The sequence below is a fragment of the Lepidochelys olivacea genome, assembly GCF_965140295.1.
Source record: "Lepidochelys olivacea isolate rLepOli2 genome assembly, chromosome: 16".
NCBI lineage: Eukaryota > Metazoa > Chordata > Testudines > Cheloniidae > Lepidochelys > Lepidochelys olivacea.
This window is the reverse complement of record NC_140426.1, coordinates 16,560,714-16,577,040: the sequence shown is the minus strand read 5'-3', so window position 1 is coordinate 16,577,040 and position 16,327 is coordinate 16,560,714. Positions and strand designations below refer to the sequence as shown.

Sequence of the window (16,327 nt, the reverse complement as noted above, 5' to 3'; positions counted from 1 at the left end):
ATTAATTCACTGACTAAAAAAAAAAAAAATGTGGCTATTTTAAGATAGTAATGATCTGACTCAAGCTGACAAAAGCCGAGGAAATTCTTGGCACCCTTAGAGGAGAAGCTAAGCTTGGCAGTGCCAGGCAGAGCAAATGCCCCTGCTGTCCTCGGAAGAGGCCCTTCCAGGTCAGGGCACCATGAGGAACATCGTAAATGCACTGCTCCTGTGACATCAGTTCGGTGGATGAATAAAGGCCTCCAGTCTGCACGGCTGTCGCTCTAGCAAATGAGTTCTCAAGCTGCAGCCCACGGGCCATTTGCGGCCCAATCAGTACAGTACAATCACTGTGGCCCATGTGATATCCTCAGGGCCATACAGGTAGCATTGTATGTGGCCCACATAACACATTGCGGGCTGCAAATGCGGCCCACAATGGTAAATAGGTTGAGAACCACTGCTCTAGCACCTACCCAGAAGGAACTTGCTGGAGCAGTGAATGAATCGTGCTTGTGTGCACGTTGTAAGTTCAAATCCTCTTACAGAAGTTGTGAAAATCCTGCCACCTTCACAGAAATCATAACATTTAGGAGGCCAGGAAAATTCTACTGCTGTGAGCCAAATTAATCCCTGATGTAACAGGCATCAGTGGAGTTATCCCAGGGGTGAATTTGGTCAATCCCATGTATGTGACCACCTGTTCTCCTCTAGCTTGCCATTCAGGGATCTCTAAGTATTCTGGGATCTCAGAGCGGGGCTGCGATTCAGAGGCAGACCAGGGTTGGTTAAGGGTAGCACCGGCAGCCGTAACTCTGATGCTAGTGCTTTTTTGGCTATCATAAGGCAAACACTTGAAGCCATTTCAGACTGGACGAGATGTGAACGGAACTGCTGTTCCTTTCCTTCAATGTCAGAACAGGTCACATTGATGCAAGGTTGGCCCTGGCAGAAGATTGGCCTTGTAATTGTTTTGATGGCCGAGCTATAACCAACCGAGTCACAAAGCCCTCGGAAATCAGGATTTAGAACTTAAAACCCTGAGACACTCTGAATTCCATCAGGCCTGCTGGGTGTTACTCTAATAAATGAATACTACGTAACATGGAGTTTCCACCTATATGTGCAGTGTGGCTTCAGGTTAGGAGTGATGGCATACCACAGACCGGCAGCGAGGCTGAGGGTCCTGACTTTCTTTCCCCAGGCTGTGGGACCACAAGCATTAAACCGTGGGCAAGAGAAGCGGTGGAAGTGAACATGACTTTATAAGGCTGAACACAGTGGTAGTCTAAAAGCAGATGTGCAGATGGTGTGGTAAGCGCTACTATTCAATACACTATTAATTTCTCTTGTTAAATTCCAGTATATTTTTTAAAGACCGTATCCTCTCCAAGGCCTCTGGGGCACTAATTATTATGCTAATATGTAAACCTTGAGAAGGCTGGCTGTTGTGAATTAATCAGCCCGTCTCCTGTTTACTTGTTTGTGTATTAAACACTGTAGCTAAGGCACAGCAAAGCAAAGGGGAGGTAATGCCCTTCATAGGACTTTAAATCTTCTGGGATCACAACTGAGAAACTGCTCTCCTCTGTGCCCTTCGTGGGTTCTTCTTCAAGCAGAGGATCCTCAGCTTATTCCAGCTGCATTGAGCTTCCCAAGTGGGTTTCAAGCTAGACGTCATTTCTAACTGGACAGCGCATTAGTTACAACAGCGGCCCCAAAGATTGAATTGTGCGGAGTTGTGTCTGCACTAACTGGGTTAGGGCTGTTAGCTGTGCAACAAGCAGTCGTTTGTTATAGCACAGCCATTACGCTCAGGTCACTGGGCCATTCAGGATTGACGGAAGAGTTGGAGAAATTGATTTCTTTTTTCTTCTAAAAGTCTCAGTGCAGCGGTAAGATGATGTGTTGAAGTCATTACCATGAAGAACCCTCCAAGGGACACAGGGCCACTAATGGCAGGTTGGAAGGAAAATCTTTCAATGAAAGAAAGGTGGTTTGAGCAAGAAAGTAACCCTTGGTATGACGCAACGGCAGTGGCATGTAGGTTAACAGCAGAGAAACATCATGTTTTTTAATGTGAGACTCTAGGGCAAGTGAAAGGTACCAGGTTGCCAGCCCTGAGTGGATATACCCTCAGCTTATCTCAGCTTATGCAGCATCTAAGCTTTCCAACCAAAATATCTCAGGTCCAATAACTAAGATATGAGAATGATAGCTCAGTCCCTGCGTCCCGTTCAGTCCTTAGTCAAGGGTGCTCCTAAAAAAGGGTCTGGCCCTCAAGCACAATTGGGCTGGCAGTTTTCATGCTGTGAACTAGATTGAAACCAGTCGATTTCAATGGATTACTTATGAGTCACATTCACATTTCAGCTCCCCGGAGCTTGTCTACTTCACACACTCCACATGCTGTCAGCACTGCAAATAAAACAGGCTAACCATTGGCAAGTCGTAATAAGTTTTAGTCACCACTGATCCGGTGTGATTTTAAAAGGACAGCATAGACATAAAGGACTCTTTCCCAAGCCTCATATTGAAAACACACCTAAGCTTTATGAACAAATCCATTTTCCGCAGAGGTCTCTGCCCATCTTAGAACTTTCCATCCTCATGCAAAAGACGGAATAAAAAAATCTGCACCTATTTTCCAGATTGCTGTAGGACCATGCCAAGCTCGGCTGTATCCTCCCATAAGGCTGCTGTGTTCATGACAATAGGCAGGCATTCTAGAATCATTAAGTACCAGCAGCTATTTCTGTTTAGCTTTTGCAGCAACAGTTAAAGTCCCTTACTTATCAGGAATACGGATTCGAGAACACATGTGGCAAGCAGCACTTTCCTTCCTTGAACTGTCATCTTTCTAGGACGTTTGCATGAGAGAGAGAAATAGGGTTTGATGGTACAATAGTGGATTTGATATTTTAAAGATACAGTAATTAGCTATGGGAATGACTGAATCAGGCATCTGGTCCAGCCCACGGCCAGTGTGGGATTGCTCCCTACAGTATACTTAGTAGCAAGTTGTCCAGTCAAGTACTAATTACCCGAAGCAAGGGAGCTTTCTGTTTCACCAGGTTTCAGAGTAACAGCCATGTTAGTCTGTATTCGCAAAAAGAAAAGGAGTACTTGTGGCACCTTAGAGACTAACCAATTTATTTGAGCATGAGCTTTCGTGAGCTCACGAAAGCTCATGTTCAAATAAATTGGTTAGTCTCTAAGGTGCCACAAGTACTCCTTTTCTTTTTGTTTCACCAGGGAGACTCTTTTGCAGACTGGCAGATCTCATTGGTAGAAAGCTTCTAACATTTCCTTTTTCCTTTTCTCTATTTCATCCCATTATTCTGCATTCTAGGGCCTTGGACCACCTCAATTAATTGCCCTTGCTGTTTATGCCAGCCAAGCACATGGTAGAGCATTACATCTCCTCCTCAGCTCCCTTTCGTCATTACTTACCTGGGCCTCCACAGCTTTAATTCTTTTAATCTTCCATCAGAGGCCAATTCCCTCTCGCCGCTGCTGTTCTCTGTACTCCCTCCAATCTGGCTACAGCTTCATGCTATGGGAGGCCTCTTTGTTTGGCTTTTCCCAAGGGATGAAAAGGCCAATACTTTGCATAGCTATGCCATGAAGTTGTGAGAGTTTTTTTAGCTTGCAGATTTCTTCCTGCAGAGCGGAAGCTAGGCTGAGTGAGTGAAGTGTGAGGGTTAGCTTTTAAACTGTACTATGGCTGAGTCACTTCCAGGCTTTGCAAGAGATTGGCCAGTCTATAGCTAACAGTGAGGGTTTTTTAACCTACCCTGGAAATGGGAAATTGAGTCAAACTAAAAAAAATGGTTTAAAATGAGGACATTAGAGCAAGGCCAGGAGCTCATTATGGGTCTGATGTTGCACGCAGAGACCCCATTTCTGTTCAAATAAACCTCTTGGTCTTGTGGCCGTTCCCATGTATTGTTTAACTGACACTTTGCATTGAGCTAGGCAGGAAACTAATTTTAGCATCATCAAGAGGGAGCAAGATGGTAGGTGTTAAGCTAACACTCCATTTTATTTCCCCACCCTCCCATCTGGTCGGCTGCAATAATCCCACGCCCCTCTTTGCCTTTCCATCAGTAGGACAGTCATCTCCTGTTCTGTTATGCTATTCTTCAGCTGTCTCACTAGGGAGGTTCCGTGTCTCTGCAGGATAGAGCCACATTGCTGTAGACCAGGGGTGGCCAACCTGAGCCTGAGAAGGAGCCAGAATTTACCAATGTACATTGCCAAAGAGCCACAGTAAGACATCAGTAGCCCCCGATCAGCTCCCCCACACACACCGCTCCCCGCACTCCTGCCCACCAGCACCTTTCCCTCCCTTCCTGCACTTCCCGATCAGCTGTTTCGTGGCATGCAGGAGGCTGTGGGGGAAGGAGAAAGGGCACTGCAGGCTCAGGGGAGGGAGTGGGAAGGGGGGGGAGTGGGAGCCGGGCCTGGGGCAGAGCCGGGGTTGTGCAGTGAGCAGCCCCCGGCACACTGGAAAGTTGGCACCTGTAGGTCCAGCCCCGGAGTCTATGCCTATACCAGGAGCCGCATATTAACTTCTGAAGAGCCACATGTGGCTCCAGAGCCGCAGGTTAGCCACCCCTGCTGTAGACTCTATAGTCTGAATGGTCACCTCCAGCAAGGCAGCAATTAGCTATCATGGGAAGTGGGGGAGAGAATTTAGTTTTTCCAGAGTACTGCTAATTACTGGAGACCTCCCCCCCCTTGCCCTTCTGAAAAAGGTATTGATAACATGTGTTCATTTAAGGGGGCTGAGAAATCAAATCATACTAGCATCACCTTAGAGAACTTGTTTCCATAGAGGGGGCTCGTATGCATTTGTGATAGCCTAAGCTTGGGGCAGGCTCCAGCTTATAACTAAAAAACCCCTCCAGCAGCTTTTGTGTATTCATAACAGAGCCTATCGATTTTATGAAAAGGGTAATGTAATTTGTTTTTATAGCGCATCCTTCATACACAGCGTCACAACACGCTGGAGAAATGGTCAATCATGAGCTAAGGAGAAAAATGGAAGGTTACGGTCAGATTTAAAGAGAAGCAATTCCCTGCTGTCATGGAGATGATCTCACTGGAGCAATACAGGCAACTGAACCAACAGCTATGGACAACATTAGGGAGGGCCACAGAGGAGCAGAAGCAAACTGCAGGGAAGAGGGTAGAGAGGCCACAGTGAGTTTTAAAAACAAAGAGCCCAAATCCGGGGGGGGTGGGGGGGGAAGGAGGGGAAGATGGCTGACAAGGCCTGGGGTGGGGGCAAAGACTTTACACTAGAACCAAAAAAACCTCCCTGTAATGGTAGAGTCAACTCCTTGGGCAGCGGTGGGAGGAGGTGCTTGAATAGGTGTTGCAGAGGGGCTGGTATTCTCTTTCCATTGGTCCAAAGAAGACAAGGAAACTAAAATTCATCTTTCCCACCTAACCTGCACCAGTTTTGAGCCTGAGATAGCCCTTCCCATTGCTTAGCCCCTCTGTCATCACGGTCTCCCTTTAGACTCCCGTCGTCTCCCCTCCATTAGCTGCAATAGGTAAAATTCAGCTCTGGTATAACTCCATTGATTATTGCAAGCTTGCAGTTTAGCGCCATCACTCTAAATTGGTTTATTTTAATGCTGACTACACAATAAAAACAAGACAGTAAGCATTCTATTTTAACAAGCTGTATAGTCAAAGCTGACTGAATGAGAAAGACATAGATTACTCTTATGTTCAGTTACTTCAGTAACACACTGCATGAGGCAAATTTTATTCCTAGTACAAGATGTTGTAGGCTACTAACTCTAGAAGTCATGTACTGCCTACTGGGGATGCAATCCTGCTCTACTCCTGGGGAAATTCTGCATCACTGCACATGTGCAGAATTCATGCCCTCCGCAGATTCTTTGCTTCGCCACAGAAAAATGACTTTGCAGCTTCCCTTTAATTCCCCATCAGCAGTGGTCATGCGCTCCTCCCCAGCAGTGCAGGCAGGCAGGTTTGGGTGCCCGGAGCACCCAGTAGAGATGTAAATCACCACCAGAGCTGAGGGGAGGGGAAAGAGGAGGGCTGGACAGTCATGCATGTGAAAGAGAGAGAGACTCTGTCCTTCTCGCTCGCTATTGTGGCACACTCACTGTGGAGGGGCAGGGTGTCGAGGTGTTTCTCAGAAGGTAGGCATGGGGCAGGCTCTGTCCCTTCAGGCAGAGCAGAATGTAGCAGCCTACCTGTGTAGTGAATTCCCCCAGGAGTATAAAACAGATGTAAAAATTTTAAAGCTCCTTTACATTGCCAGAGTGGTGTAAAGGAGCCTTACTGTAAAGGACAGTATGGCCTTATAAATGCTTATAGTGCTTCAGTGATTAGAACTGATCTACATTTTTGAACTGAAAAAATTTCCTATCAAAATGTGCTCCATGTCAGTTTGGTACTGACCTTTCTGGAGATGGTCAGTAGCCATTATAAATCATGAGTTTGAGTCCCTAGCCCTCACTTGCTCTTTAGTTGCCTATGATGTAACACTGGGCACATGGCTGCATATATTTGTTGACTAATAAAAGTAGAAGTAAAGGGTCAATACTAGCTCCATTATTATTAGACAGAGGGGGTTTGGGGATTTCCTCCAGTGCTCCCTACTCCAATTCTCCATCGATTGTACTGTAGTTTAAATAAATTACCAAAATAATTGAAACCAGCATGATTATATTGCATTATTTTAACAAATAAAATATGCAGAATTTTTAAATATTGTGCACAGAATTTAATATTTTGGCACACAATTCCCCCAGTAGTACTGCTCTCACTGAAGTCCATGGCAAAACTCCCAACACCTTTGAGAGATGCAGACCTGGCCATTTAAGTTTGGCAGGGTAGATAGATTCGCCTATATTGTTAAAATCACCCCAGTGGAGTTAGCAGTGGCACAACTGTAGGCTGAGTCAAGTAACATCCAGATTAAGAAGATGTAGTTTTAGTAATAAATGGCGTGCGTTAGGAAGATGAAGTTGGGAACACACAATCAGCCCATCAGTCACTGATAATACCCAACTGGCTTCTGAAAGTGGCATTGAAACAAGGGTTAGATAATAACATGGCAGGAAGGCAGCTGGTGCCACTGTTCTGCTTTGCTTTGGGCTGGTCTGAGAAGTAAGAGCTCAAGGACCTGCCTTCCCAATGACCAGCATTTTCTGTAAGAGGCCACCATAGAGACGGTGTAATGCACGTACATAATTTCCCCATTAGTGTTAATTACGGTCATATGGACATCAAGGGGAGAACCAGCCTTACGAGTTGCACTGTGAAAATAGTGCAAAGGCTTGTAATATCCTACTGCATGTGAAAAATAATGAAATCAGACTCTTCTCAGGGCAACCTAGAGAATGGTCAAATGGCAGCTAGCTACAATACTGAGCAATTTTCCACTAATGAATAGATACCAAACTCCTCAATCATACTGGTATATTTTCCTAAGTGGCAGAGGCCAAATAATTTCATATTTCTAATCGAGTTCTAAATATATATAAAACATCAGCTACAGTTGAGAGAGGTTTGCCAGCCAATACCAGCAGCTAGAAATTCAGTTGGTCAGGAGTGCTTTATCCAGTGGATAGTAGTTAGTTGGAGGATAGGTTTCTCAAGCCACTGGGCGTATTTGGTCAAACAAAAATTCCATTCAGACCCAAAATGAGGAGAGAGAAGAGAAAATGCAATAGAAATTCTCATTCCAGTTTTACAATCTTGATTATACATATCTGCATCGCAGCAGGAAGAGTTAGTGTCCTGATTTGTATCTTCTGATGGCTTATCTTTACATAAATACTGTCCACTGCTCTTTTAACAGCTAAAAAAAATACCAACAAATCTATTTTGCACCCCAATCTGAACTGATCAGTAGACTATTTACATATCTACAAGCACCCGCAAAAAAAAACCTGTATGTGGACTGAAATCTTTGAGTCTTTCAGAGGTCAAATGACTAGTGAACAAACCTCTATTGTTCAAGGTATCCTAAAGCTGCTTTAAGATACAAAACAATCTATAATAATTAATGGGAGGCTGCTTTCAAATCTGTCACTCGCATTAACAGAATGGTTATGTCACTGCTTCAGTCACCCAGCTGTTAGCTACCCTGAGTACATGCCCATCTGAGAATCCTGGTACCAACACGGTGTGACTAGCCCATCCCACCGCGGCTACATACTCAGTACTAGCGCAAGTATGTCTCCTCAAGTTGGGAATCACACCCCCTGCTCCACATGGAGACATTCACTTTTTTCTTTTGTAGCTAAGGGTGACTTATCTAGCAACAGGGCTGTCATTAACTCCACTTTATTATAAGGAGCTCAGAAAGCTGAGTGAAGTTTCTACAGGGACATTTTTTAAAACTGCTCACACTACAGGATCACTGTAATCAAAACTTACACAGGTTCTTGAGCCAGTCAGCTCACAAGGAATGTGCTATTTCCTCCACCACTTTCTTCTAGTGTCTTCTCTTTACATATACTTTACTACCGCAAGAGAACATTTTCTCATCAAACGCAGCATCAGCCTTCCAGCAAACAGCCTCTTTCATGTATAAACCATGCAGAGATCTTAAGGAATCCTTGCTATTACTAAGCAAGAGACCACTGGGGAAACACAGAACTTTCAGTATCACTAGTAAAAATGACAAGTGGGCCAAGAGCAGTGTACAAGGAGGCTACTAGGAAAGCTAAAATTAATCTGTTTTAGAGAGGGATGATATTTTCACCATGAATTACAATAAAAAGTGGGTTGTCAAGTCTCATATGTGCACCATATCATATTTCAAACACATTTCGAATGTATCCAGCTTATGCATGAAAAATAATTCAGAGGAAAAGTAAATTTTTGCTTCTGTACAGTCTCCCATGTCACCCAGTTACTTCCCTCTATTGTAGGTTGGGTCTCCACGTTCTCTCAAAGGGGGAGAAACAAGTGTTTTGATGGCTGGGATGGAGGCAGCCATATTCAAATTATTATTCTGAATCCATTTTAGTCTAAAGACTAACAAATTTATTTGAGCATAAGCTTTCGTGAGCTACAGCTCACCTTATCGGATGCATTCAGTGGAAAATATAGTGGAGAGATTTATATACACTGTATTTTCCACTGAATGCATCCGATGAAGTGAGCTGTAGCTCATGAAAGCTTATGCTCAAATAAATTGGTTAGTCTCTAAGGTGCCACAAGTACTCCTTTTCTTTTTGCGAATACAGACTAACACGGCTGCTACTCTGAAACCCATTTTAGTCTGTCATGCGACAAAGGATAAGAGATGTATATTGGAAAACAAGTTTCTTCCTCAATGTTCCTGCTCTCATGGTCTGATTTTCAGAAGTGCTGAGCAGCCCCATCTCCCACTGAACATATGGGAATTGCAGGAGCTCAGCAACTTTGAAAAAATTCAGCAGTCTATAATTAGTGAATTGACAACTGAATTTATTTTTCCAAGAGTCTAATAGGGTGTAACTGGCTGGATTGTAAATCTCCCTTCCCTAAAGAGCAATTTAAGAAAAGAGATAAATTAGTGCCTGTATTTAAACCCTTCTCTCAGGAATCACAGTTCTTGTTCAATACTTGGGCATATTGGAAAGCCGGGAAGTCTATATCCTTTAATATTTGGGAAGAACATTACATAGCTAAGATTATACAGTGCATGTGCACTCTGTAGACAGTTAATTTAGCTTAGAAAAAAATGCATCTTCCACATACTAGATCTGAGACAAAATGCTGCAATGCACCAAATCTTTACAACATGCTCCCAGGGTATGCCAGCATGGAAATCAAGGAACAGGGCAATCAGTCGGAGAGAAACACTGCAGACGGTGTACTCTACAGATCATGACATGCTGGATTCAGATAGTAACAAGAAAGAGGAAATCCTAACCGGGAAGCCACATGCTGTCTTAACTGGAACTACTGCCCTTGAGGAAAAGAAGTGTCATCAGGAATGTTGCCTATGTCATGATTTGATTAAAAAAAACAAAACAACAACCACCCTTGTTAAACTATTGAGAGGAACATTCCCAAAGCCTGCAGGTCACAGGAATTTGCCAAACACGCGGCAAGCAAGTTCACTGTGGAAAGACAGCTCGATGAACTGCTGCAGAACCATACTGCAGCAGTCACCGCTACTGTGGTGAACGTGTACCAGTGGCATTTCCAAATCACCTTTTATATTGATTTACTCAGTGCATTACTACTGAAGAGCAAACGGATGCCTGTGGGACATTTCACAGTTTGTACAGTCTGAGTTGAGAGTTCTATAGTGGCAACACACACACACACACACACACACACACACACACACACACACACAAAAGCCTCCACACCAATGCACTCGCAGACTCACAGAAGCCTGGGCTTTCCAAGACTAGTCATCGATAGTTCTAATGCCCCTATAATGTATTTAATCCTTTTGCTAACCTGGGTTATTATAGGCAGAAGCAGGAAGGTTACAAGCCACTGGGGTCCCAGAACATTGAATTCAGCCCCATGCAGTACTTGTGACACTCTCCTCTGCAAAAGGTGAAGCCAATTTACCAGATACACATTATGTCAGCACTTGAAAGCCAGGTGTGGTGATTATGCTACCTAGTGAACTACTGGGCCAATTTCTCAGCAGCAATAGAAATGGTCAAGCACTTACCAACCACGTGTGTTCACAAGTCACTGTGCTAGACAGAAGATCAAAAAGCCAAAATGCCATTACGGAGGAAGAGGACAGAAGAAAAGGAAATGGAGGCTCACTTTAAAAATGGATGCTGTATAAAAACTTTGACCAGTTTCTTCAGTTCTTTGCCCACAATGTTGTAACGGGTTTTATTTTCATCGTGGGTTTTATTTTTATACAAATAGCTTAGTTGCGACATGATAGCACTGCTGGTTAGCATTCAACGTCCCTGCTGACACCACATGCCAGCTAGTCAGATAATTGTCCACTCGTCTTTAGCTCATGCTTTGAATTGAATCATCCTTTTAGAAACACTTTCAAAGCTTTTCCCCTCAGCTTCACAGTCCCTGGGAGGATGCTACTCCTGGTTATTGCTCGGCTTTTTCCAGAGTTCTCCAAAGTGCTATGGGCTCTGCATATAAAGCTATATTGGCTATATTATTAGCAAAAGTGCATATAAAAAGAGAAACCTTTGACTAAAGTATAAGCACTGGCTATCTCAGCAGCTCCACTGAAGCCACAATATGTAGTAGTCAAATGTTAGGATCCCCATAATCAGGGCTGATGTGGCTCCTAAAAGATCTATGTTTGGGGTGGAAAAAGCCATACCCTTAAAAAAAGTTAAGATTTAATTTAATCCAAAAATGCATTAACAGACCCCATAACAGCACCTTGTTTAGATTAAGAATGCATTACTGTATATTTATTCCTAACTGGAAAACCTGTCCACTTACTCATCCATGTGTATTTGCAGTAGAATACTTGAGCCCCCAGTGTATTCTTCTGAACGGAATTTGTGGGTGAGTCGTGTCGGATGGGCCATTTCTGAAGGAACAGGGTGGCTCCCTAAATTCTTTAGGCAGACCAGTTTTTAATCACATTTGTAATGCAATATGTACAGTGAGCTGGTTCTCCCACCCATGAAAGAATTAACTGTTGAGAACATGATTGCCTAGCACATTTGGCAGGTGCTAGGTTCCTCACTTCTCTGCCATTTAAGATGTGGAGGTAGAAATTATTTTCTGACGTGCTAAAGCCATAGATCATACAACATGGATTATCCCATTGGCAGTGCATTTCCATTTCCACTGGCTGGAGCTCTAGGCTTGCAAGATGCCTGCCACTAACAGTAGAGTCAGATCATTACTGCTTTGGGTATGTAGCAAGAAGGGTAGGAAAGGAATGTTAGAGAGGAAGATTTGGTATTGGTGGAAGAAGGATACGATGTTTTCATGTTCTCTTTGAAAGGAAACCAGTCCCAGACATCAAAGCAGGTAGCTCTTTTTACCCCCCACTTCCAAGATTTTCGCAGTTAGCAACGGTAGAGATTGTTGGGGGAGGAAAAACCAAGTGATCTTCAATCAATTCTTTAAAACTCATTTATTAAAAGCTCTGCGATCTCAGCTCCAGTCCAAAAGAGAAATGAATCTACATTCTAAAACCAAACTCCACTGCATCCTGTTCCAATCTTTATTGAAAGGACAAAGCTCCCTGTGGTTCCAATTCTCCAGTCCCTGGAAACTTGAGTTCTGCAACTGTCATTCACCAAATCCGATCCCTAGTGGGTTTGTCATTGGAGAAATGTTAGCACATTTACATGATGGAACCCCACACTGCCATTCTTCTGTAGAAGCGTAGTCAACACTGAATGTCCAGATCTCTTCATGAAGATTAAGGCCTAGTATCTGGTAGCTGCAGTCTATATGCCTTCCTGACTGATTCAGCTGCTCAGGCAGCAGCCTATGGATGCTACACATCCTAGCCAGAGGCAAGAGGCCACCAACAAAGGCAATATGGCTCAGTATAAAAAGAGGGGAGACTTGTGCTGCAGTAGAGGCTAGTCACAGAATTCTTTCAGGGGTTCTCCCACCTTTTCATTCCACAAGAACAAGCTCCTCTGCTGGACCCTCCCACTTCCCCACCTTTCATGACACTTCATAATTTCTAGCACAGGTGTCTCACCGCATGTGTGTATATGCATTATATAAATATTTACTTTACCCACACACACTATAGGTCTCTCTTCACATTGATATTACCCATTCCAGAGTACACAACTGCAAACAATTCAGAAGTCCTAATAGCTCCAGAAAGGAGAGGTGAAGCAAATAAGCCACCCAGCATCCCTAAGAAAGCTCCAGATTCCTTGTGTGTAACAATATCCCATAATAAGCCCATATCCTTAAAAGAGGAATGATTCGCTTTTTGCAATGTTTTGCTCCCCTCCACACACCCCAGGCTGCAGTCCCAGGGTTGGGAAGCTCAGGTTGCTCCCTTTCCGCGGAATAGTATTAATACAGCAATGTTTTCTTGGAAAGTGCCGCCTTGGCCCGGTGAATCGGCCCCTTGGGCTGTGTTCTTCCATTTGTGATGGAGCTCCGCTGAACCATTTACCACTTTCTTGACCGTCTCCATGCTTTTCATCACCCCTGCAGTAGCCACCCTGGAGGAGGGAAAAAAAGGGTTTCAGAAGAAACTAAAGCTTCAGGCCCCTGAGAGCTACACCAGCAATTCTCACTAACAGCCCAAGCATAGCTCTCAACATATACACCGACTGACACCTTTAGATTTGCACAGGAATCTCTCAACATTACCTATGTTGCCTTCCCCAATTTTCCGCCACTTTTTGTATTGCCTACTGTTTTGCAAGACATGTGTCTTCTCTGGAGACAATGCTTCTGTGGTTGAAGCCAACCAACAAGGGCAGGAATTCACTGAAAAGCCATTGCCTTTGATATCCCCCCTAGCATCTGATTCTCTAATCCGTTGAGCCGCAGCCCAAGCTGCCCATCATTGGCTCTCAGCCAGGCAGGTACTAACCGGTGCTGGGGGGAGCAGGGTATCACAAACACCCTGCCATGCCCATATTGCTAAGTGTGAGGGAGGTCCTGGAAGGAGCAGGGTGACAGGATATGGTGTACTGGTAGAGAAGAAGTAGTTGAGAACCGTTGCTACAGTGCACGTTCATGGTCTTTACCATCACCGGCCATCTTAACCCAGTAGAGTGTGTGGCAGAAGTCCTGAGGATTTTGGCTCATAAGAACCAGCGTACCTGGAGGAGTCACAGAAGCACTGACAAAGAGTCAAAGGTTCAAACACAAGGCAAGTGATTAAAGCCCAGTCATTTATCTAAAAGAAGTACCCATATAGGAAGGGACGCCTTGGGAAATGATCTAATTCCAAGTTATAAGGAAACAAAGAATATGGGATTGGAACCATTTTAAGCTAGACTTCAAACTGCTCTAATACTAGTCAGCACTGAGCTAGTTCTATTTGTGTTACAGTACTTCCCAGAGGCGCCAAAAATTAGATCAGGATGAGATCCCATCGCGCAAAGATTTGACAGACAATAGCCAGTCCTGGCCCCAAAGAGCTTACAAACAGAAGAAATAATGAGAGCAAAAGAAGAATTATCCCCATTTTACAGACGGGGAACTGATGCACAGGGAGATAAAGTAACTTGATCAGTGGCAGATCTAGGAACTGAACCCAGAGTTCCAATGCAGTCCATTAACCAGAAGACCATCCCCTTCCACTATGGCACCAACGGCAGCTGCTTCTCTTTCAGCATGTTCTTTCGCCAGAGTTTCTAAACATAGATGGTTACACTGAGATTTGGCAAGAAGCTGTGACAAAGACTATTGCTAATCCATTTGGGTTTTTCAAGCTTCATTTTAAAAAAGTGTGCTTAAAAAGGCTTTGGACAAACAGATCTGTAAGCAGGAGCCAGAGCAACAATGCCAACTTCCTACCCTCAAGTGTTTCTGGTCCAGCTGTCTCAAGAAGGAACCACCCACAAGCCACCCCAACTGATGTAAGAAAACAAAAGTGGCAGATTGCAGTGAAGGCTCAAGACTAGAGAGAGAGAAGACTGCACCATCACAATTACAAATGCTTCTAAAAAAATCTCCTTCTATTCCAAACATTCTTAGCTGCACAGCTCTTTGGTTGCAGTCTTTTTTCTGGGGTGGAGGAAAGGATATTTAGGTAGCTTGTTAGTAAAACTGCTTATTGAAAGTTTTCTGATAGAATCTTTTTTCTTGCAAAGAAGAGTACATTGCTAACTAACCAAGGACAAGACCAAAAGTTTAGACATGCTGCAACTGAATGTATTTTAATCTTTGTTTATACTGAAGAGAACAGCAATACAGTGCGCGTTTCTCAGCTACACAATTGACACGCCAGAGGCTACTGGCTTTTACTGAAGTTCCAAGCAAAGTGGTTGATTTAAAAAAATAAAACAAAACCAAAAAACAGTAAGCTTATGCAGCGGAATGTTCTTAATGTTTTGATTAACCCTTTTTGTATTAAATATTTTCCCTTCTGCATTCTCTTGAGGATTTTAACCAAGAAAAAAAAACTATACTACAGATCACGCCAATGGCTATAGTCCAGAATCCAACATACTGGATTAAAGCATACTGAGTACGATTAAAATTATTCGGGGAGAATCAGGATATCGATAAAAACCAGAAGTCATCCCCTATATCAACCTGGGACTATCAGTACAATTTGACAATGGGACCATAAAACCTTTTTATACTCTGCAAATATTATGCAGGCCCATCTGGTGCATCAGTAATGCCACCAGTGTCAGATGATTACCTTGAGTTTCAGACAAATTCTTCAGGGTATCGATATCAGGCCTTCTCCATTGTAAAGGAGAGAGACAATAATCTGCCTCCCACACGGTAATTTGATGTATATTCAATGTTATCTTTTTATTCTATTGCAGAATAATGTACTCTCTCCCATTTTATTTATTGGTATCTTCTGACACATTAATATGCATAAAGTTCCTTATTTAGCATAAGGAGAGCCAGGTAAAAATCCTGTTAGCCTCCCTCTCCTATGCATACACAATGCGCACACACACAGGGCTCCTGAAGGAAGTTGCAACAATCTTGCTTGGAGTCGCAACCTTGACCCGCTGATGTGCCCATAACCTGCTGTTGCTTCCCATACAGTTTGATTAAACAAAAATGTGTTTATCGTCTCTATGCTCAGTGCAATCTCTCCTCTCTCCAAAAAAAAGAGGAAAGAAGAGTTCTTTTTTCAAAAGGCTCGTAAGATAATGCCTGTTTAACTTCACCACCACAGAGATAATAGGTGAATAAGCTTCTGTTTACACAAGCTACAGCTGGTAATTTCCCTGCTCCCCCCCCCCCCCCCCAATAAAAATGCTTTTCTACCAGTGTAGTTCCACTGGTGGCAGGACTGGGCACAGAGCAAGTCTACAGGACATGGGGATAAGAATGCCCAGGTCTTGTCTGCATTATTGCTTCCGCCATTACAACCCCAGTATACAGCGAGAGATTTCCCTCTTCCCAAAAAACAGTTCAGAAAAATTCTTATTAGGGTCCTCAAAAGCTAGGGATTAACAACATTGACTAAAGCCAGGCACTCTGCAATTCAGACTAGGTCTCTGGGCTGCCACAGAACTTCAGTCCTGATCTGCAAGGCCCTAGGTCAAAGACTCTCAAACTTCAGTCCATACAGCACTGATCTGTCTCTAGGCAACAAATTACATTGAACGGTAGCTAAAATATATTAAATCATTTCCTTCTTAATTTTTCCCAAGTGAGCAATTCCTGGAGTTGCCACAGAGCTAATAAGTAACAATCACAAGCAGGAGGAGGAAGT

At 43.6% G+C, this 16,327-nt stretch overlaps 2 protein-coding genes across 2 annotated transcripts in view; both read right to left on the bottom strand.

The window, feature by feature from the left end:
• Window positions 1–16,327, bottom strand: part of NCS1 (neuronal calcium sensor 1) — a 134,402-nt gene that overhangs the window by 114,488 nt on the left and 3,587 nt on the right. The gene's annotated exons all lie outside the window — the stretch shown is intronic.
• Window positions 12,050–16,327, bottom strand: part of GPR107 (G protein-coupled receptor 107) — a gene marked incomplete at its 5' end in the record, with an annotated part of 64,570 nt that continues 60,292 nt past the window's right edge. The window contains 1 exon segment of the mRNA XM_084650334.1: window positions 12,050–13,127. Coding sequence (XP_084506460.1) covers window positions 12,947–13,127 — 181 coding nt within the window. The 3' untranslated portion in view covers window positions 12,050–12,946.